The sequence below is a fragment of the Hyperoodon ampullatus genome, assembly GCF_949752795.1.
Source record: "Hyperoodon ampullatus genome assembly, chromosome: 2".
Taxonomy (NCBI): Eukaryota; Metazoa; Chordata; class Mammalia; order Artiodactyla; family Ziphiidae; genus Hyperoodon; species Hyperoodon ampullatus.
Window position 1 is genome coordinate 13,356,475 of NC_136915.1, and position 20,635 is coordinate 13,377,109.

General features: G+C 53.8%; 1 protein-coding gene across 1 annotated transcript; it reads right to left on the reverse strand.

Annotated features, from left to right (window-relative positions):
• Nucleotides 1–9,458: 9,458 nt before the first annotated feature.
• On the reverse strand, nucleotides 9,459–19,284 carry ARHGEF19 (Rho guanine nucleotide exchange factor 19). The gene is made up of 15 exons (XM_079728438.1): nucleotides 18,837–19,284; nucleotides 18,133–18,414; nucleotides 17,850–17,958; nucleotides 17,698–17,774; nucleotides 17,117–17,379; nucleotides 16,147–16,307; nucleotides 15,890–16,042; nucleotides 15,515–15,644; nucleotides 15,295–15,369; nucleotides 15,031–15,120; nucleotides 14,694–14,854; nucleotides 12,597–12,755; nucleotides 12,196–12,275; nucleotides 10,481–10,585; nucleotides 9,459–10,064 (listed from the first exon to the last, which is right to left on the reverse strand). Exons 1-15 carry the CDS (start codon nucleotides 19,249–19,251, stop codon nucleotides 9,907–9,909), a joined length of 2,418 nt encoding a protein of 805 aa, XP_079584564.1. The 5' UTR covers nucleotides 19,252–19,284; the 3' UTR covers nucleotides 9,459–9,906.
• Between the last annotated feature and the right edge of the window lie 1,351 nt (nucleotides 19,285–20,635).

Genomic DNA, 20,635 nt, shown 5'->3' on the forward strand with positions numbered 1-20,635 from the left:
AATTTGTAAAGTACCTTCTCAGTCAATCATAGGCAGCAGGGGGAGGGTGCAGGATACTGGACTGAAATCATATGGGATTTAAGTCCTGAGTCAGATTCCAGCTGGTTATGTGACTGTGGACAAGTCATGTCACCACTCTGAGCCTCATTCACTCTGTAGAATGGGTGACAAAAATAGGGTTATTGTGGGAATTCCCTGGCGGTCCAGTGGTTAGGACTCCGCGCTCTCACTGCCAAGGACCCGGGTTCACGGGACATGACCAAAAAAAAAAAGGTTGTTGTTAGCATGAAATGACCTTATGCCTGGCGCAAAATTTGAACTGAAAACAAAACCACCATAATTGTTATCATAATAAAACTTGCCCAGTCTGCCATATATTCTGCATATATCATGATGCTTTTTGTACAGTCCTTTTTCAAACTGTCACCTCCTTTAATCTGCATTATCATTCCAATTTAACAGGGGAGGGAATTGACCAAAAACGGGAAGTAACTTGCCTAGAGCGTCATGGCGTATAAGTGGTAAAACAGGACTCAAAGCCAGGTCTGCCTGACTCCAGCTCCAGTGCTCACTTCCCCACACCCTGCTTTGGAAACTCTAAAGCACCTTAAAATTTCCCGGGTCCTTATTGCCTGGTTTAAATAAACAAGCACAGCCTCTGCCCCCTTCAGCCTCTTTCTCCACCTTCTCCCACACCCACACCAGTGCCGGGTGGGCCTAACAGCTGACCCCTTCTCTCCTTCCTGACCAGGTCCCTGGCCCTCAAGGCAGCTCATGAGCCAAGAGCTTGAGAGTGGCTTCCAAAATTCATCGTGTCCATACTCCTGCACCCAACCCAAGCAGATGACTGTTCATCCTGTTCTTCACGCTGCTCAGGGGAGGAGATTCCGTAAGTCCACTTCCTCCACCCGCCCAGGTGTTTGTTACAGTTCCCAAAGCTGGCAAGTTCTACTTTATGTCTAACCAGAGTCCTTCCTGCTGCAGTTTCGGCCCATTTCCTTTTGTTCTTCCTCTGAGGCGTGTCAGAAATATAATCTTGGGTGGACACTTGAGGCCCAGAGAGGAGGACCCTGGAATGGGGAAGGATCACTCAGGGACAGGAAGTGAGAGCTGAGCCCAGGTTCAAATCCAGGTCAGGGCAGCAACAGTGGCTGAGCTGGTCTCCTGGTGCCCAGGGCAGCCTCATCCACACCCTGAGGACACCTGTGCTCACGCCCTGCCCCACTGCCACCATGTGGCTCCTAGCAGGGGGGTGGTGTGGGAACTGAGGGGCGGAGCGGGTGCGAAGGGACACAAAGACCTCAGGCTCAGGAGTCACGTGGAGCTGGGTTCGAATCCCCTCAAGCCCCTCAACAAACACTTGCTGAGTGTCTCCTCTGTGCCAGGCGCTGCATGCGGCCCTGAGGCCACAGCCAGGGTCCCTGTCCTCGTGGAGCTCACAGTCCAATGAGGGATTGACAGTCAACAAGTCAATAGATAAATAAAGTAGGAATCCCAGAGTGGCAAGAGGGGAGGTAGGGAGACCACGTATGCCATGGTGATCATGGAAGGTCTCCTGAGGAGGTGGCATTTGAGCCAAGTCCTGAATAACAAGAAGGGGCCAGACCTGAATATCTGAAGGGAGAACATGCCGGAAGGAGCGAGCAGCCAGGGCAAAAGCCCCGAGGTTGGAATGAGCTTGTAGTCTAAAGACCAACTAGAAAGATGGACAGGGCGGCGAGACTGCATGGGGTTCTCGTTTCTGGACTCACATGGTGCCTTTCTCTCTCTTTTTTTTTAAAGGACTTTTTTTTTTTTTTGGCCTCACCTCGCAGCATGTGGGATTTTAGTTCCCTGACCAGGGATCAAACCCACGCCCCCTGCAGTGGAAGTGCGGAATCTTAGCCACTGGACCACCAGGGAAGTCCCACATGCTTTTCTCTCTGAGTGTCAGTCTTCTCTGTAAAATGGGATCAACAATACCCACTTAACATGAAGATGGACACACAGGCCTTATCCCAGGGCTTGGTAAGTGGTCAGTAAATGGCACCTGGTTTTTTTTGTGTGTTTTTTTTGGTGGTACGCGGGCCTCTCACTGTTGTGGCCTCTCCCGTTGCGGAGCACAAGCTCCGGACGCGCAGGCTCAGCGGCCATGGCTTACGGGCCCAGCTGCTCTGCGGCATGTGGGATCCTCCCAGACTGGGGCACGAACCCGTGTCCCCTGCATCGGCAGGCAGATTCTCAACCACTGCCCCACCAGGGAAGCCCTTTTTTTAAAAAATATTTATTTATTTTTGGCTGCATTGGATCTTCGTTGCTGTGCGAGGGCTTTCTCCAGTTGCGGCAAGCAGGGGCTACTGTTTCGTTGCGGCGCACAGGCTTCTCATTGCGTGGCCTCTCTTGTTGCGGAGCTCGGGCTCTAGCTGCGCGGGCTTCAGTAGTTGTGACATACAGGCTCAGTAGCTGTGGCTCGTGGGCTCTAGAGCGCAGGCTCAGTAGTTGTGCTGCATGGGCTTAGTTGCTCCGCGGCATGTGGGATCTTTCCAGACCAGGACTTGAACCCGTGTCCCCTGCATTGGCAGGCGGATTCTTAACCACTGTGCCACCAGGGAAGCCTGGTACCTGGTATTTTATCATTGCTCTAATAACAGGTTCATGGGTGGCATGCTTCAGGGTTTAATTTCAACACCATGCCCCAGCCCCAAACTATCCACACCATGCACACGGGCTGCTCAGCCATTCAGTGAGGTGTTAAAGTGTTTTAGGTCTTGTTTAAGTGTACTGCACTTCACAGTTTATAAAGCATTTCCTCCCATCCTTCCATTGCCCTGCAGAGTTAGGTGGCTGTGGAAATCTTTGGAGTCACTGGATGGCAGAGTGTCTGTCTGTCCCTGGCCCACAGCAGGTGCTCAAAGGATTTCAGGTCCAGGTCCTGCCACTCCTGCCTCCATGATGAACTTTCAAATTCCAAAGGCCTTTCTTACCAAAGTTTCTTCATCTGCAGAAAGGATCATTTTCCAGCCACATAGATTCCTAATCCTGGGAGGTTCTGAATCACAGCTAAGCTCTGTTGGAATCAGAAGCTGAGCCTCCTGTGTAAACCGAGAAAAAATACTGGAGCAAGAATGATCCTTGGACCTTCTCACATGGAAGCAAATCAGGAGCAGGCCAAAGTCAAGGTCAGGTCAAGGACTCAAGCCGCTGACTCCTTCTCTCTTCCTGACAGGAAACAGCTTCTCAAGCCGCTGGTTCCCAGAGGAGGGCAAATCCTGGGTTTCTCTGCTCTGCTGTGTCCTTGTCCTGCCACCTCCATTTCAGCTTTTCAAGTTGTAGCTTGGGTGACACCACCTCCAGGAAGCCTGCCCTGATCCCTTGTAAGAGCTGGCTGCTCCCTTATTTGCCCACCCACAGTTCCTCCTACCAGGGTTAAGTTTCTGTTGAAGTTTAACTCACAGGTATAAAGTACACAAATCTTGAGTGGTTAGCTGAATGGATTGTCCCCAAATGAACAGCCTGTATAAACAGTATCATCAGACTCCTCCTCCATAAGTTACTAGTCCTGCCCCAGGGCATCCCCACCCTGACCTCTACCCCTCAATTAGTTTTGCCTGTTTCTGTACTTTATGCAAAAACAATTATCTAAGAAGTCCCCTTTTGTGTCTGGCTTCTCTCTCTTATGCATAGTTGCAGATGGTTTATTCTCATTACTGTTCCAGTGTGAGTGGTAATACTCATAGCATTCCCATGTGTGACTAGACCAGAACTTATCCATTTTACCATTGATGAGCATTTGGGTAATTTCCAGTATTTTTGCCAGTTAATGAATAGTACTGCTAAGAACATTTTAAATAGTTCGTGTTTTGGGGAGCACACGTGTACAGATTTCTGTTGGGTGTATATGCAAAGAAAGAAGCAAGGGACTTCCCTGGTGGTCCAGTGGGTAAGACTCTGTGCTCCCAATGTAGGGGGCCCAGGTTTGATCCCTGGTCAGGGAACTAGATACCGCATGCCACAACTAAAAAAGATCCCGCATGCTGCAACTTAAAAAAAAAAGATCCCGCTCACCGTAACGAAGATCCCACATGCCGCAACTAAGACCTGGCGCAGCCAAAATAAATAAATAAACAAACAAACATATATATATATATATTTAAAAAAAACAACAACAACAAATAAAGAAGTGAAATTACTGGGTCATAGGGTGGGCACGTACTCAGCGTTAGCAGATGCAGCCAAACTGTTTTCCAAAGTCGTTGTGCCAGTTTACACCCTGCCAGCAGAGTAGGAGAGTTCCTGCTGCCCCACATCCTGGCCCACTCTCAAAACTGTCTGGTAGCCCCCGCACTGCATCTGTTCACTTGTCTGTCTCACCGATTAGGGTAAGAGGAGGCTGTCCGAGCCCACCTGGCTCCCAGGAGACACAAATGAGAGAGAGGAGAATGAAGGGGATTAGAACGAAGCACAGAAGGGGACTTCCCTGGCAGTCCAGTGGTTAGGACTCTGCACTTCCACTACTGGGGGCCCGGGTTCGATCCCTGGCTGGGGAACTAAGATCCCGCAAGCCACATGGTGTGGCCAAAAAATAAACTGTAACAAAATTAACTCTAGACAGACTGCAATAGGGCTTCCCTGGTGGTGCAGTGGTTAAGAATCTGCCTGCTAATGCAGGGGACACGGGTTCAAGCCCTGGCCCAGGAAGATCCCACATGCCACGGAGCAACTAAGCCTGTGCGCCACAACTACAGAGCCTGCACTCTAGAGCCCGCGAGCCACAACTACTGAAGCCCGCGCGCCTAGAGCCCGTGCTCCACAACGAGAGAAACCACCACAATGAGAAGCCCGCACACCGCAACGAAGAGTAGCCCCCGCTCGTCACAACTGGAGAAAACCCGCGCACAGCAACAAAGACCCAATGCAGCCAAAAATAAATAAATAAAATAAATAAAAATTTAAAAAATAAATAAATAGACTGCAATAAGTTAAACTACATTAAAAAAAAAAAAAAGCACAAAGAGAGAGAGGGGGAGAGAGAGGAGGGAGGGAGAGAATGAACAAAGAAAGGTGAACATCTCTGTGCTGTGGGCTCCATGCTGGCTGCCTGGAGTTAAGCACCTGCTGGGGCTGAAGCTCTGGCTCCTGGTTCACCCTGAAACCTCATTGTGCCCTAAAAATGAACAACTGAATAAGTTTCTTTCTCAATTCATTTCAGGATAAAGTCTTCTAAACAATAGGTTCAGAGTTTGGGAACTACTGGGGGGGCAGAGAACAGCAGGATCCCCTCAGTCACTGCAGAAGGGGCTTGGCACTGGGTGGGAAGCCTTTGAGATGAGCTCCTGGAAGCCCATGGCTTGGACACTGGCTGAGCAGACAGCCTCAGGGGCCAAAATCCCTGCCCTTGACATGCCCACCCATCTCCTGTCCTGCCCAATACCACCCCCACCTCCCTCCATCTCCTGCAGCAAGCAGGGGCAGGGCCCTGGGTCCTTGGCCAAGGCCAGATGCCAGGGCAGAGCCTACTGGGCAGAGGTACCACTGAGAGAGGGGCTCCCCGCAAGATGCCTTGCCTGGATATACCTCCTGAAGTAGACCCCATGGGACCCTGCGCAGTCTGCCTCTCTGCCCGGCAGCACGGCCCCAAAGAGAGCCACCTCCCCGCCCCCGCCAGCCCCCAGCAGCCTAGCCCAGACTCCAGTGTCAGCCAGATGTGCCAGGGCAGGTTGAATGAGGAGAGTTTGTTCCCTCTGCTTTGCCAACCTGGTGCCAACCTTGGCTATTTCCGTGCAGATTCAGCACTGGAAGAAGTAGAGAGGCCGTTTGGTCTTTACTCAGTGCAGGGAAGTCCCGTTCCTGGACTTTCTGAGTTCCTTAAATCCTCAAGAAACAGAGGCCTCACCACCTCACGAGGGCTCCCATGTTTTGGCTATGCAGCTCTGACAATAAAAGCCACCATTTTTTTGCAATTTCTTATGGACCAGGCACTGTGTCAACCTTACATACTTTATTTCACAGTGGCTCCATGAAGTAGGTACTATTATCACCATCCCCATTTTGCAGAGGTGGAAACTGAGGTTTAGAGTCATTATGCATCTTGCCTAAAATCACATTTTGCGTGTGTGTGTGTGTATATATATATATATATTTTTTTTCCTACCTCTGTCTGATGAAAGGGCCTAGAAACAGTGACACCTCAGTAGCAATGAGCACATCCAGTGCCCAGATCTTAGTTTCTAAACACCACCCTTCAGTAAAAGGAACCAGGCTCCTTAGAGAAATGGCTGATTCTGGTGCTGAGAAAGGGAAAATACAACATGAACCTGGAGCATCGTGTGCCAGAAAGTAAGGAAATGCTCAAAAAGAAAAAAAAAGGATGGGGGATATCACAGACACAGGAGCTAATCTGACAGAGTTCCCAATGGCCAAAGTTGGAACAATCTGAACAATAAAATAAATAACTTAGTATTGAATTATAACCCAAAGAATAAGACAGATAAAGGCATGGGTCCATGCTGATAGAAATAAATGGGGGGAGGGGGAGGTGGGAGGAGGAAAAATCTTCCTAACAGAAGAATTCAAAATAATATATGTAGATACAGCTTCCAGGAGGTGGAGTATGGCTTTCCCCCAACTTGAGTGTGGGCTCCACTTGCTTCAAATAACAGACTGTGAAAAGGAGAAAATAGTAACTTCACAGTGGAAAAGGCTGGCAGACACCAACTCAACCATGTAATTTAGGTTAACACAACCAGTAATAAGTCATGGGGACATCATGTGCCTCCTGGGATGATGTGACAAGAAGGGCACTTCACCTCTGTGGTCTTCTTCCCCCAAACCCACAACTCCTGCCCGGTCATGAGCATCATACAAACCCAAACAGAGGGACAGTCTAACAAAATACTGACTGGAACTCTTCAAAATTGTCAAGGTCATGAAAAACAAGGAAAGACTAAGAAACTGTCCCAGACTAGAGGTGTCTAAGGAGACGTGACAACTGCATGCAATGTGGGAACATGGACTGGCTCGTGGAACAAAAAAAAAGGACATTAGTGGAAAAACTGGTGAAATCGGAAGAAAATCTAGAGTTCAGTTAATAGTCATGTACCAGCGTTGGTTTCCTAGTTTTGACAACTGTTCCATGGTCATGTGAGATGTTACCATTAGGGGAAACTGCAGAAGGGGTATACAAAACTCTCTGTATAATCCTGCAACTTTTCTGTAAACCTAAAATTATTCCAAAGTAACAGCTATATTTTTAAAACTCAGACGGAGGGGCTTCCCTGGTGGTGCAGTGGTTAAGAATCTGCCTGCCAATGCAAGGGACACGGGTTCAAGCCCTGGTCCAGGAAGATCCCACATGCCGCGGAGCAACTAAGTCCGTGCGCCACAACTACTGAGCCTGTGCTCTAGAGCCCACGAGCCACAACTACTGAGCCTGCGTGCCACAACTACTGAAGCCTGTATGCCTAGAGCCCGTGCTCTGCAACAAGTGAAGCCACCGCAATGAGAAGCCCGCGCACCGCAACAAAGAGTTGCCCCTGCTCACCGCAACTAGAGAAAGCCCATGCGCAGCAACGAAGACCCAATGCAGCCAAAAATAAATAAATAAATTAATTAATTAAAAAAAAAATCATACGGGGACTTCCCTGGCAGTCCAGTGGTTAAGACCCTGCACTCCCAATGTGGCCAAAAAAAAAAAAAAAATCATACAGGATATAAATGTATGAACCAGCACTCAAATTCAAATATGTCTGTCCCCTTAGCCCATACATTCCACCTTCCCTGCACCATCTCATGTTAGAAAGTCATTCCCAAAGCCTTCTTCATGGGTCTGAGCTTCTTCCCATCTGCCCACGTTTGTCCTCTTGGACCACCCTAACTCATTTGTTTCCTTTGCCCCATGACCTCCTCTTGAGAGATGAAGGATGCTCCTATCCCCTCAGGTGTGTACACATCTCCAAGCTCATTATTCCCAGGTCCTTCCACTTTCTTGGGTGACATGGGTTTCAGTGAATATTGGCCTCCCTAGCACCTACTCCTCCTTTGCAGCAGCCATCAGATTCCACTTGGGGATCCATGGGGTTCCAGAGAATATAACCTGGTTCCAGAGATAAAGCACATCACTTAGGCTAGGTCTATTAGCACACACCATCCCTTGGCCACTGTGATCAGCCCAGAGGTAGCAATGTGACCCAAGCAGGTCTAAAACATCCCAGGACTTTGACAGGGAATGCTAGGACAAAGACAATTCTCTTCTTCCATTTTGGATGTAAATGAAGAAGCCCCTGGAAGCCTTAGGATGAAGCCAATTATAGGGACAACAGAGTAGAGAAATGGAAAAAGCTGGGTTGTCAGTGACATCAATGAGCCACTGGATCAAGCCTTGCCTGAAGCCCATCCTGCCACTACACTTCTCAGTTGGCTGAGAAATGCCCCCCCCCCCAGCCAAAGATATCCACATTCTAATCCCTGGAACCTGTGAATGTTATCTTATAGGACAAAGGCAGGGGAGGGGGGTTCTTTGCAGATGGGATTTAAATTAAGGATTATAGGATGGGGAGATTATCTGGGTGTGCCCCAAATGCAACCACATGTATTCTTTTTTTTTTTTAATTTATTTATTTTATTTTTGGCTGCATTGGGTCTTTGCCACTGCGCACGGGTTTTCTCCAGTTGTGGCGAGCAGGGGCTACTCTTCGTTGCAGTGACCAGACTTCTCATTGCAGTGGCTTCTCTTGTTGCCGAGCATGGGCTCTAGGCTCATGGGCTTCAGTAGTTGTGGCTCGCGGGCTCCAGAGCGCTGGCTCAGTAGTTGTGGCGCACGGGCTTAGCTGCACGTGGAATCTTCCCAGACCAGGGCTTGAACCCATGTCCCCTGCATTGGCAGGCGGATTCTTAACCACTGCGCCACCAGGGATGCCCCAACCACATGTATTCTTATAGGAGGGAGGCAGAGGGAGATTAGACAGACACACAAAGAAGGCAATGTGACCGCAGAGGCAGAGAGTAGAGTGATGCGGCCACAAGCCATAGAATGCTGGCAGCCACCAGAAGCTGGAAGAGGCCAGGAACCATTCTCCCCTAGAGCACATCTCCTCTACAAGACAGAGCACAGCCCTGCCGACACCTGGATTTTGGCTCAATGATACTGATTTCAGACTTCTGGTCAGAATTGCGATAGAATAAATTTCTGTTGTTTTAAGTCATCTAGTTTGTGATAGTTTGTTAAAGAAGCTGTAAGAAAAAAATCCAAGAACTAACATATTCTCTTTAATATTTAAGACTATTTGAATCCGATATTTTGTTAATTGCGGCCAAAAGCAGTCTAACTGATATACAGCCCCTCTCTCACCCTCCTCTGGTTAAGAGGTGAACTCTACAGAAGGGCCAATCCCCAGTGGGAGGTAGCCAGAAACCCTCCTGATCTTTAGCTGGGGAAATAGGGCTGGGGTGGAGGCAGCACCAAAAGGCTCACAGACTCCAAGCAAAGGCATTATGGGACTTTATTTACAGACAGGTCACAGCAACCAGGGCCCACACAGGCTCAGGCCAGAAGACTCCAGATATATATACATGTACAGGTCCCAGCACCCAGCAGCACCAGAGCCATTGCCAGCCAGGTCCCTGCCAGAGGGACCAAGAGTCAGGCAGTGTCGAGGGCAGGAAAGGGAGAGGGCCCTAGTCCTTGCCAGATATCAGAGGTCACAAGTTGTGGCCCCCAAGCCAGAGGAAGAAACTACCCTCGTCCCTGAATTGTGGACACTGAGGAGCATGAGGACAGGGGAGGCCCCCTCCTGTGTCCAGCCTGTACTCTCAACGCCAGGTCTCAGAAGTCCCAGTGACGGCATCTTGGGGCATGGAGACACCGTGGACCCCCTCCAGACCTGTCCAGGAGCCAGGCGTGGAGCAGGTGTCCCAGGCCATGGCTGCCCATCACACAGGGGGCTCTCCCAGTTTGCTGGTGGCACTTGTGATCCGCTTATTTTCCCGGAGGTTTCGGAGGCGGGCACTGAGGCTGCTGATCTCTTCCACGTAGGCCTGGGGCACCCACCCTTTCTCACCATCTGCCAGGCGGACCCCCTCCAGCCAGCCTAAGGGCACATAGGCCAGGAGTTGCATCAGTGGCATCAAAGGAACACCTGGGCTAGGTCTGCAAGGAAACACCTAGGCCCTGATACAAGCCTCGTCTGCAGCCCTGGGGCCGAGGTGACATCATCTCAGTATCCCCCAGATCCAGGAAGGAGCATGCCTCTAGCAGACTTGCAGATGAACTTCTGACCTGTTTTTCCTGACATCCTCTGAGAAGGGATTTCCCACTCTCCCTCATCAGTTACTCTCAATCCTAATCTTTTCAAGAAGGAAGTTCCTCCTCTTGTCTAACTTGATTCTTGCATGCTGTAGTTGATCAACACTTGCATAACCTTTTTCCTGTGCAGCCTTAGCTATCTAGCTACTTCTTGCCCACCGAAGCCCCATCAGGGCGGCCTTCCCAGGAGGCCCCTCTCACCATCACTGGTCCGGGTCCTCACTGCCAGAATGTCAGTCTTCTCCAAGGTCAGCTCGTCTGGCTGCAGCGCCTTGTATGTCCTGACACACTGAACCTGGGGGCGGTCTGAGAGCCCAAGGGTGAGTGAAGGAGTCCCCAGGGTAGGATGGGGCAGGGGGAGGCAGGGAGAGGCAGCAGCAGCAAATAAGGGGTGGGAGGGTAGTCTCTGCTGCTGCTTTTCCTCTGTCCACCCTGGCCACTCTTTTCTCTGACCCTAAACACAAGTTCTAGGTGAATCCAGTCTCTCCCGGCTTCAATACTGCTTCTGTGCCTGGGCTCTCATCTTCCCAGCTCAATTCAATACTTTGTTCCTGACTTCCTGGTCTAACTGCCCCCAGAAAGCCCCCACAAAACAGTAATGGTCCCTTTGTATGTCCCCTCATGCTACTCTGGTGTTCCCCCCAGTCCCTCCTTCTCAGCTGAGATTCAAGCCACATCATTCCCCCATTTATAATCCTCCAGGGCTTCCCACTCTTCTTAGAATAAAATCCAAAGTCCTCCCCACAGCCTACAAAGCCCCACACAGTCTGGTGTGGCCCCGCTTGCTAACCTCCTCACCTCCTGCATCTTCCCCTCTCTCCTTCGCTCATGAAGCTCAGCCACACTTGTCACCCCGCTGTTCCTCAAACACTCTAGGCTTCCTCCTCCTTCAGGGCCTTTGCACTGGCTGTTCCGCCTTCCAGGAATGATTTTCCCCAGATCTTTTCATGGCTGCGCCTCCCCATCCTTCAGGGGCCTTCCCTGACCACCTCTCTGGAGCGGGAAGTTTACCCTCCAACCCAAACAGGACCTCTAGCTCAAGTCAGAGAATCAGCTCCAGTCCAGGCCCTCAGCCCTTTCTACCTCCCTAGGTGGGCTGGGAGTATCGGGAAAACCACAGGCCTTGGGGCCAGACCAGCTTATTGGCTGTATGACTTTGCAGGTTACCTAACATTCCTGGGCCTCAGTTTTCTCAGATAAGAAAAATGAATAGGATTTTTGACTAATGACTAATAGGATCATCATGAGGATTAAATAAAATAAAGGCATATACAAAGCCCCTAGCACCCTGGCACATGGAAGGTACTGGGTGGAAATGAGTTCCCTACCTTCCCCTTCATTAGCTTAGCCTTAACACCCTCTCTCAGAAACCTTCCAAAGCTACCTGGTACCCACTATACCAATATGCTCTCTGATTGGGCTGCACCCTAGCTTACCAGCCTCATTTCATACCCAGAGAAGCCTCTGGATCAACAGAGCAGATCCCTCATCCTACCATCCCCACCCCCATGCCCCAGCCACTCCAGTTTCCATCCTCTTTGCAACTGATGCAAGGCTAGAGACAGACCTGTGTTCCAGTCCCAGCTCTGCCACTTACTAGCTGAACTTGGACAAGTCACTTTACCTTTCTGAATCTGTTTTCTAACTTGGAAAATGGGGACGAAATGGGAGGATGTAAAAGGCTACGTCATCTCCAGGGTGCTACCTGTGCACGTGGAGGTTGGTCTGTCCTATGTCAAGCCTACCCATCCTTCAAGCTGTCACAGAGCTGCCCCTGCCTGCCCCAGGCCAGTTGGTCTCTCTTCGCACTAGCCCCGCTGGCAACAGGACACCCGGGGCTAGAGGAAAGGGGAAAGCAATGAGGTACCCAGCCCAGGGAATGTGGCTCCCGTGGGGGTAAGCGGGCAGGCTGTTACCTTCCCCCTCGCTGATGACCTCTTTGTCCTCCTGGGGGGTAGAGGGGCACATGGCTGAGATCCATCGCTGCTTCTCACTTCTAGGGAAAGGGAGGCTGAGTTGTCACAACATGCAAAGTGCAGTCTCCCAGGGCCAGGGTGGTGAAACCGGAGCTGGGAGAAGTGGGTACGATGTCCAGACCTGGGACCCAGAATCAGGTCTTCTCTACCCCAGGGCCCACCCACGGCCCTGTTCCCAAGCCGGTGCCCCACCCAGCTCTGAGCATAAGATCAGAACAGGTGCAGGACACCCTGGATGCCAGCTCTGCCAATGTCCGGCCTTATGCCACCATCCTGAAGCCAGAGATAAAGGCCTTGTGCCTGCCGGGGGGGGTCCTCTCCCCGTACCCAAGCCCACTCACTCCGTCCGGGCCCTCAGTAGGAACTGGTGCTTCGTGTGCTGCCCATGGAGGAGTTGAAGGAGGAACACATGGCCAGGGATGCCCTGGAGCTTCAGGCTCAGGTCCTTCACCTGCAGCTCAGCCATCTTGGCGTGGACAAACACGGCGAATTTCCCCAGCCTGCAGGACCAGAGGAGGCGAGGTCAGCCTGCCCCCACCCTCAGGATGAGGTGAATTCTGATTGGAAGAGAGGAGAAGGGGTCACCTGTCCCTCTAGGACCCTCCTCAAAGAAACTTGGCTGCACAGGGCACCGCTTCCCTGGCAGCCAGCAAAGTCCCTAAAAGGAACGAGGGTTCCATTCGTGCTGGCTCACTGACAGAGGTGGAAGGTGATGGAGACCAGTCCCTGGCCCCCAGGCACACTTTCCACTTCTCTCTGAACCTCTTCCTGAAGGCTCTGTTCCGAAGAACCAACTGGGCAGCTCCCCTGATGAGATCTATGGACTGTTTCGTGTCTGACTCTCTAACCGGTAGAGAAGCTGAACTTTGTCTCATTTGCCGCTGTATCCCAGCACCCAATACTGCCAGGCCCACTGTTTGGGTCTGATAAACCCTTGTGGGAAGGATGGGTGGGTGGGTGGGTCAAGGATGTTCCATAAATTCCTTCATCTCAACCCATCTAAACAAAACCAGTATCTCCTACCCCAAACCAGGTCCCTTCACTGTTCCCCATTCCAGTGAAAGACACCACCAAGTTGCCCAAAAGGAGACTCAGTCCTCATTCTGACCTCTTTCCTTCCTCTCCCCCGACACCCAACCGGCAGCTGTGTCCTATCTGTCTATCTCCTTAATGTCCCCAGAATCCAGTTATCCCCAAGCCCATTACCACTTCTGGAGCATCTACTCTCATCTGGGCAGTTACAAGAGCTTCTGGTCTCTGCCCTTCCAGCCCATTCTCCAAATTGGCCAGGAGTAAATATCACTCCTCTACTTAACTCCCCATGTTCCCTACTGCCTTCAGAAAGTCTAGCCTCTCTGCCATGACTTTCAACATCCCAACTTCCTTCTCCTGCCCTTCCCCTCTATAAATCCAGCCATACTAGGCTTCATCGTCTCCCAAACATACTCTGCTCTTATACCCTTCTGTGACTTGGCTATATCCCCCCAAATTCCTCTACCTGAAAAACTCCTACTTATCCTTCAAAACCCAACTCAGATGTTCCTTCCTCTGTGAAACTTTACTGATTCTCACCCCACACCAGGGGATACTGCAGTATACTACCCCCTTCCATCAAAACCCTGAACAGGTGGTTATCAGGATGTATTTTCACTGGTCTGAGAGCTCCTACACGCTTTGGAGGGCCCAGTACAGAACAGGGATTCAGTGATGCTTCATTGAATGAATGAGTAAATCAGCAATGAACTCTTTTCACGGCATAAAATGTCCATCCTTTTCATGGCATAAGATGTCCCATCCAGCCTTAAGGCTTACTTCATTCCAGAAGTCTCTCCCTCATCCCAAATGTATAATAATCAAGGCTAATACTGAGCGAATGTTCATTATGTACCAGGCACTCTGCTGAACTCTTCACATATTATTATCACATTGAATCTCCCTTCTATTTTACATATGGAAGACAGGATAGTACAATCGTTAAGAGCCTGGGATCTGGCATCAGACAGACCTGGCCTCCTCCTGGCTCCTGCACTTACTAGCTCCATGATCTTGAGAAAAACAAGGGAAACTACTTCTCAGGAAGATGATTAGAGGATTAAAGGGAACAATCCACATAGCATGCCTTGGAACAGAATACACGCTCAGTAAATGTTGATTATTATCATTACGACTCAGGGGAGATTGGAACTCTACGGTTGTGCTTTTAATCTCTGCTCCAATTAGCTTAAGCTCAGAGCAGCTTCAAAGTTCTTGGCACACAGTTCAGCCCTTGATTCTCAGGTCCAGAAGATGGACTTGCCCTAGCTCTGCCTTTCCTAGGGGAACCTCCAAGGCTCAGGGTGCCCTGGCAGCACAGCCTGTCAGATGGACTGATTGTGAGCCCGTTGGTGGGGAAGAAGAGAGCTCCACTCTCATCTACACCCACCCCCGCCCCGACTCACTCCTTCCTCCGGGACAGCAGCAGGCAGTCATTGAAGAGGTGCAGGTAGACCGCCTTGCTGGACAGCTTCAGCTTGGCAGGGGGTGCTGCGGGCAGTGGGGCCAGCTCCACCAGCTCCCCGTGCCGAACCAGCCAGCGGGCCTGCGAGATCAGCGGGAAGATCTGGGAGGATAGAGGAGGCAAGGGGGAGCCCAGGTCAGGCCGGGGGCAGCAGGGCAGGGAGCACAGGGCAGGGGATGGGAGGGCTGGACAGTGATGAACTGGCTTGCAGCCCCCAGGGAAGGAGGAGACAGGGCTGCCCCTTCGCGTGCCCCATCCTATCAGCGGAGGTCATGCACCTTGCCCTCAAAGTGGATCTTCTTGCTCAGGTGGATGAGCTCCTCTGTCCTCTTCATGGACTGCACACTGGCATTGCACTCTTGCACCAGCTGGGGAGACCAGAGGTGGGTCACCTGCAGCGCCCCCTACCCCGGCTCCCAGAGCCCAGCCTCAGGCTCCCACCTGGGGACCGGAGACTCTGAAGGCTGGGACTCCTTTAGAGGCACACAGGGATTCCGGGGAGGCCCTGGGAAGCCAGACATCCCCTGCCCTGCCGAGCTCACCTCCTTGAGTGCATTGAAGGCCTTGGTGGCCATGTCTTCGTCTTCTGAACCCTGTGCTGTCCGCTTCAGAATGTTCTGGAGGGTGGAGTCAGCACAATGAAGCAGGCTGTGACCTCTCCCAGTGACCCTGCCCAGCTGTGGGTGCCCGGAAGGGGCTGTGGAGGGCACAGCAGCATCTCCCCCACCCAGCCCTCCCCACAGCCCGGTGCCCTCTAGGTACCTCCACCAGCATCTTGAGGCGGGTGATCCTCTGAAACGGCAGGATGAGGAAGGAGGTGAGGGGCAGACGCTGGCACACGGGAGACTCCTCCAGGCGAGCCAGGATGCTGGGGAACTTGGGGTTCTCCAGGCTGGAAAATGGGGAGAAGGGAGGGTCTGCGATCACAGGTGACCCTGAACTTCTGGATCCACGACTCCGGCCACCCCATTTGTCCTTGAGGTTCGTTCTCAGGTCTAGCCTTCTCCTGGCCTGAGAGCCCTTTTCAGGTACCCCTCCCCTCCCAGGTCACCCTTCCTCACCCAGTCCTCTGCACCTACTGCTGCCTGAGACTCCCCTGTCCTCCCCCACCTCCCCTTTCAGAGCCCCCAGCCCTACAGCAGCCGCTGGTAGGTGCGCTCCTGATAGGCCTGGTTGGTGACATAGGGCAGGTAGACGCGGCGGAAGGCCGGACAGTGGTGCAACACAATGTCGCACACGCTGAAGCGCAGGACATCGGCCTCCAACCGCTGCTCCAGGTCCTGTAGGAACCTGAAAGGTCAGAGAGGGGTCAGGGCCAGCACCAGGATGAGACCCCAGATATGGGAGCCCGGGCTCGGTCCCTGACTCCCGGCGAGGCCAGACCACTCCCTCACCTCTCGCTGGTGCTCTTGACCTCGGGCAGTTTGGAGAACAGCCACTGCTTGTCCTGCACCCCCAGACACTCACTCAGCTCGGCCGAGCCTAAGAAGTGGCCCACGGCCACCGACAGGCTGTGGATGTATGAGGCCTCGGACGTAATCAGCTCAAATTTGGCCTGAGTGAGGGCGGACGCAGGGTTGAAAAGGCGGAACCAGCCCACGCAGAATGCGACCGCTTCGCCCACCACGCACGCCCCAAGCCCTGGACACCACCTCTTTAGACGTAGTTGCACTCCCTGTCGCCTCCCCTTCTCTAGCCTCACCCAGAATCTGGCGCCAGATGGGGTTCGGAGACACGCCCCCTGCTTCTAGCGATTGTCCAAACCCTACTGCAGCCCTGGTTTGCGCCCCTAGCTCCGCCCATCCAGCCGGGCCCTAGTCTTCTGATGGCCCTGCCCCTCCCTGGTGCGCCCTCCCATTAGCCCCGCCCTCCTTCCGACCCCGCCCCTGCTCTTCTTCTCGCTCGGTCCTGCGCGCACCTTGCGTTTTGCGCTCTGCATGGCTCCCCCATCCCAGTCCCCGCTTTCAGTGATCTCTGTCATAAGGCCCAGCCTGATTCCGCCCTTCCTCTGGCCCTGCCCTATCCTAGGCCTTGCCCCGTTGACACCGCCCCTCCATCGAGCTTCCCAACTCGCCTTTGGCTCCAGGACTCCTGCGTCCTCGCTTGCATCCAGCCTCACCTTTGTCGTGTTCTAGACCCATCTTCCCCATTGACAGCCCCTCTTTCCCCGCTGGATCCCATGCCCACCTACTGCAGTTTGTAGTCCCGCTGGCCGGGTACCCCTGCGGCCCGGGTCGCCGCAGAGTCCGCGGACCACCTACTCCTGACCCCGCCCCTTATGTTGCCCCGGCCTCTTTGGGCCCCAGGACCGCCTCCCACGGCTGGCAGTCCCGCCGGCCCCGCCCGCCGGGTCCCGGCGCCCACCTCCTGCAGTTTACAGTCGAGCAGGCTCAGCGTAGCCAGGACGCCGCTGCCGCGCACGTCGGGGATGTCTTGCCACAGCGAGAAGGTGGAGCCTCGCGCCGAGCGCTGCGCCCGGAAGGAGCTGCTCGGGGAGAGGTTGGCGCGCGGCGGCCCGGGCCCCTCCTCCGCGCCCTCGGCCTCGTCCCCCGGGCCCTCCTCCTCGCGCTGCTGCCGCCGCAGTTCGCGGGCGCTGGCCACGTCGCTATATTCCTGGTAGAGGACCGCTGGGCGGGGAGAGGGGCGGGGGAGGGCCGTGGGGCGCCCGCCAGCCCTGCCCGGCTCTTCCCAGGCTCCCCCGAGGGCCCGCCTCACTTAACCAGCCTTTCCGATGGTTCGGATAGCGGGACTCAGTGAATTCATTAATTCACTCACTCATTCCAGAAACACTACTTGAGCACCAATTGCGTGCTAGCCCCTGTGCTGGATACTGAGAGTTCAATTCTCTCCCTCTCACAAGAGCCCTACCTCTCAACTCTCCAAACCCCAGTTTCCCAGTATGCCAAAGCCCCCAGACCCTTCCTCGGTGACCCCCTCCCACGTACAGTTAAGGAGGAACCGTGACTGGCGCCGCTCGCTGGCGCTCCTGGAACCCGGAGCCGGCTCTTCCTGCGCATCTAGCCTAAGAAAGGGAGTGTCAGGGCCCTTCTTCACCTGTACTCCGCCTCGGACCCAAGGCCGCAGTGGGAGGTGGTACCTGGGCTCGGGCCAGCTGCCATGGCCCCCGCTCAGGTCAACAAGAGCCGGCATCACCATAGCGTCCACCCGCATCTCTACACTGCGCGACTCTCTTCCAGACGCTTTCCCTGGAGGGGGCAAGAGCTGAGGGAGGGTGGCCCCAAGAGTGGCGCTGGGCACCGGGGCACCACCACACTCCAGTTGACCAGGCCCCAGTCTCAGGTATCCAGTGAGCGTGAGCTGTGCCCCACCCCGCGTCTGGCTCTTGGGCTGCTCTTAGGGCCCAGGGGAGGAGGCTGTACCTTCCCGGGCAACTCCAGGGCCTGACCCTGGGGTCAGTGCCCTGGCTGCCGAATTCCGTCCCAGGCGCAGGGAAGAGTGCAACCGGGTCATCAGCTCAGAGGCTGAGAAGCGCCTCCGCTCAGGCCCCTCGAGGCCCACTCGGGTGGGCCCAGGCAGCTCCAGCGGCCTAGGCTCCGCTGTGCTCAGGGCCTGTTCTGTCGCCTGGCGTGGCTCCAGGAAGACAGCATGGGCCTCAGGGCTGCCAAGGGCCTCTTCTTGCTGGTACACCCGCATCTTGCGCCCTGCAGGGGGGGGGTGGGGTGAGAGCATAGGCTGGCATCCACTGGGGTCTCTCCTCTCCTCCCTGCCACCGCTCTGTGGCCCTGAGCATCAGGGGGACGTGACTATGAGAAAGGCCAATGTTTCTGCCAGGTTCTTTCCCCAGAGTAATGGGATCAACAAAGAGGGGCAGAGAGGAAGCAAAGTGCCTGACTGCAGTCGGCAAAGGGTGGGTAAAGGACCAGGGAGGCCAGGCCAGCCACTCACTGTGTAACCTCAGACAAGTCACTTGCCTCCCCTGAGCCCCAGTTCCCTTATCACTAAAATCTATCACTTGTCCCACCTATTTGGGGAATTTGGGGGCTTACGGGTCCTAAAAGAGCCACCCAACCTCTTCCCCATCCTCCCCACCAGGCCACCACCCCCCTCACCCTGAGTGACTCACAGGCTGACTTCTTCTCCGAGCCGTGGCTGGCCCGGCGCTGTGGCTGTAGGTGCTGGGAACTCCAGGGTCCCTCCAGAGCTGGGGACTGGGCACTAGGACAGTGTGGCCAGCTGCCAGCCCTGCTGGGCCGCATTCCCCCACTGGTAGAGATCTCGGTGTCTGGGCCTCCTGGGGATGGTGGCCATAGCAGCCCTTGGAGAGGAGCAGGGGTCCCCAGAGACCAGCGGCTGCCAGGTGCCTGCAGCTCCTCTGGAGCGACGGGGAAGAGATCCAGACACACAGGGCTTGGGGGCTGCAGGGTGGGCAACTCCGCAAAGGACAGACTCTCCTGCTGGCACACAGCTACTGGGCGGTGGGCAGTGCCAGGTGGCCCAGCCAGATGGGACTGGAGGGAGGGAGGTGGCCCACAGTCCATTCCTCCTGTGCTCTGCCACCCACCTGGGCCTGCAGGGGAGAAGGCATCAGAGCGAGACACAGGACAGCAGGGCTGGCCAGTAAGCACCATGTCCTGGAGACCTGGACAAAGCCTTGTGTACACACATCTGTACAAGCACACACACACCTTATTATATAGTAACAGCTAATGCTTACTTGGCACGTACTGAATGACAGGCCAAGTACTTTACACATCTTATTTCATTTAATCCTCACAACCCCGAGCTGATGCTATTATTAGCCCCGTTTTATAGGTGACGAAAGTGAGGCACAGAAGTTGTTATTTGGTAAATAATGGAGCTAGGATTCAAACCCAGGCAGTCTAGCTTCTGAGTCTGTGCTTTTAAGCACCTTGCACACGTCCTAACTCTCACTGACATGCAATCAGACATACAGATACACACGTTGTCACACAAACCCATGTCTGTTCCATGCACATCCACACACATTTTCTTCCAAGTATACACATTGACATACATACTTTTACAGATATACTCAGACATTTCTAATTCGCAGGCTCACACATTCACACACACTTTTTTATACAAGTACATATATTCACTCAGACTTTCACAAACACATGATGACCCATCAGATATTTACATATCCACTCAAGTTTTCTCACACTCCTGTTCCATTCACACTCACACACCATGATGCAGATACAAACACACAGGCCCAGAAATCCTTGCTTTGGTGTTACCCAACCTCCCCTCCCGTGCCCAGAGTTGTAGCCTTTAGCGCTGAGAGGTGCCCACACCCATGCCAAGCTGGCTGGGAGGGTCACACACTGGCAGGCGGGCCACCACACAGATCAGACTGGGCCCTCCCAAGAGACGAGCAGGGAAGTGCCCCAGCCCCTCAGCTTAGGGTGAGGGAGGGGTTCTTCCCTACCCCAGCTCCCAGCCCCAGGATCGGGCCAGGCTGAATGGGTCCTCTCTGGGCAGGACGTCGTCCCAAGGGAGGCTGCCAGAGCCTCAGGACAGGTCTACTGATCAAGGGGTCTGAGCCCCCCAGCCCTTGCCCCGTGGCCCTTTGCTGACTGCCCTCCTGCAGCCCCTCACCTCTCCAGCCAAGGCCCACTGCTGATGTTGTTCGGCTGCTCCGGCAGGGGAAGCCCTCTCTCTGCCCAGCTGGCTGGGGGAGATCCCACCCAGACAAAGAGTTTGATTCATCAAACCCTGTGGTAAGGCAAGCGGGGAGGGAGGGAGGGAACAGGCAGCGGGCTGGGCGGGGGCATACCCTAGCCTGGCCTCGCTGTGGGCAGGCTGGGCAGTGAGGACCCCCCAGAGGCCCCTTCAGGCCAAAGGGGCAGTGCCCAGCCTCGTAGGGCCAGGAGACCCAGGAGACAGAGACTGAGAGAC

Bases quoted from the DNA above. Each gene is read 5' to 3' on its own strand.
- ARHGEF19 (XM_079728438.1), bottom strand. From the start codon at position 19,251: ATGGACTGTGGGCCACCTCCCTCCCTCCAGTCCCATCTGGCTGGGCCA. The intron at 17,775-17,849 runs GTACCACCTCCC...TCCCTTTCTTAG, and splicing joins GGCAGCTGGCCCGAGCCCAG to GCTAGATGCGCAGGAAGAGC. The intron at 12,756-14,693 runs GTGAGTCGGGGC...CTGGTCCTGCAG, and splicing joins CTGCTGTCCCGGAGGAAGGA to GCTGGGGAAATTCGCCGTGT.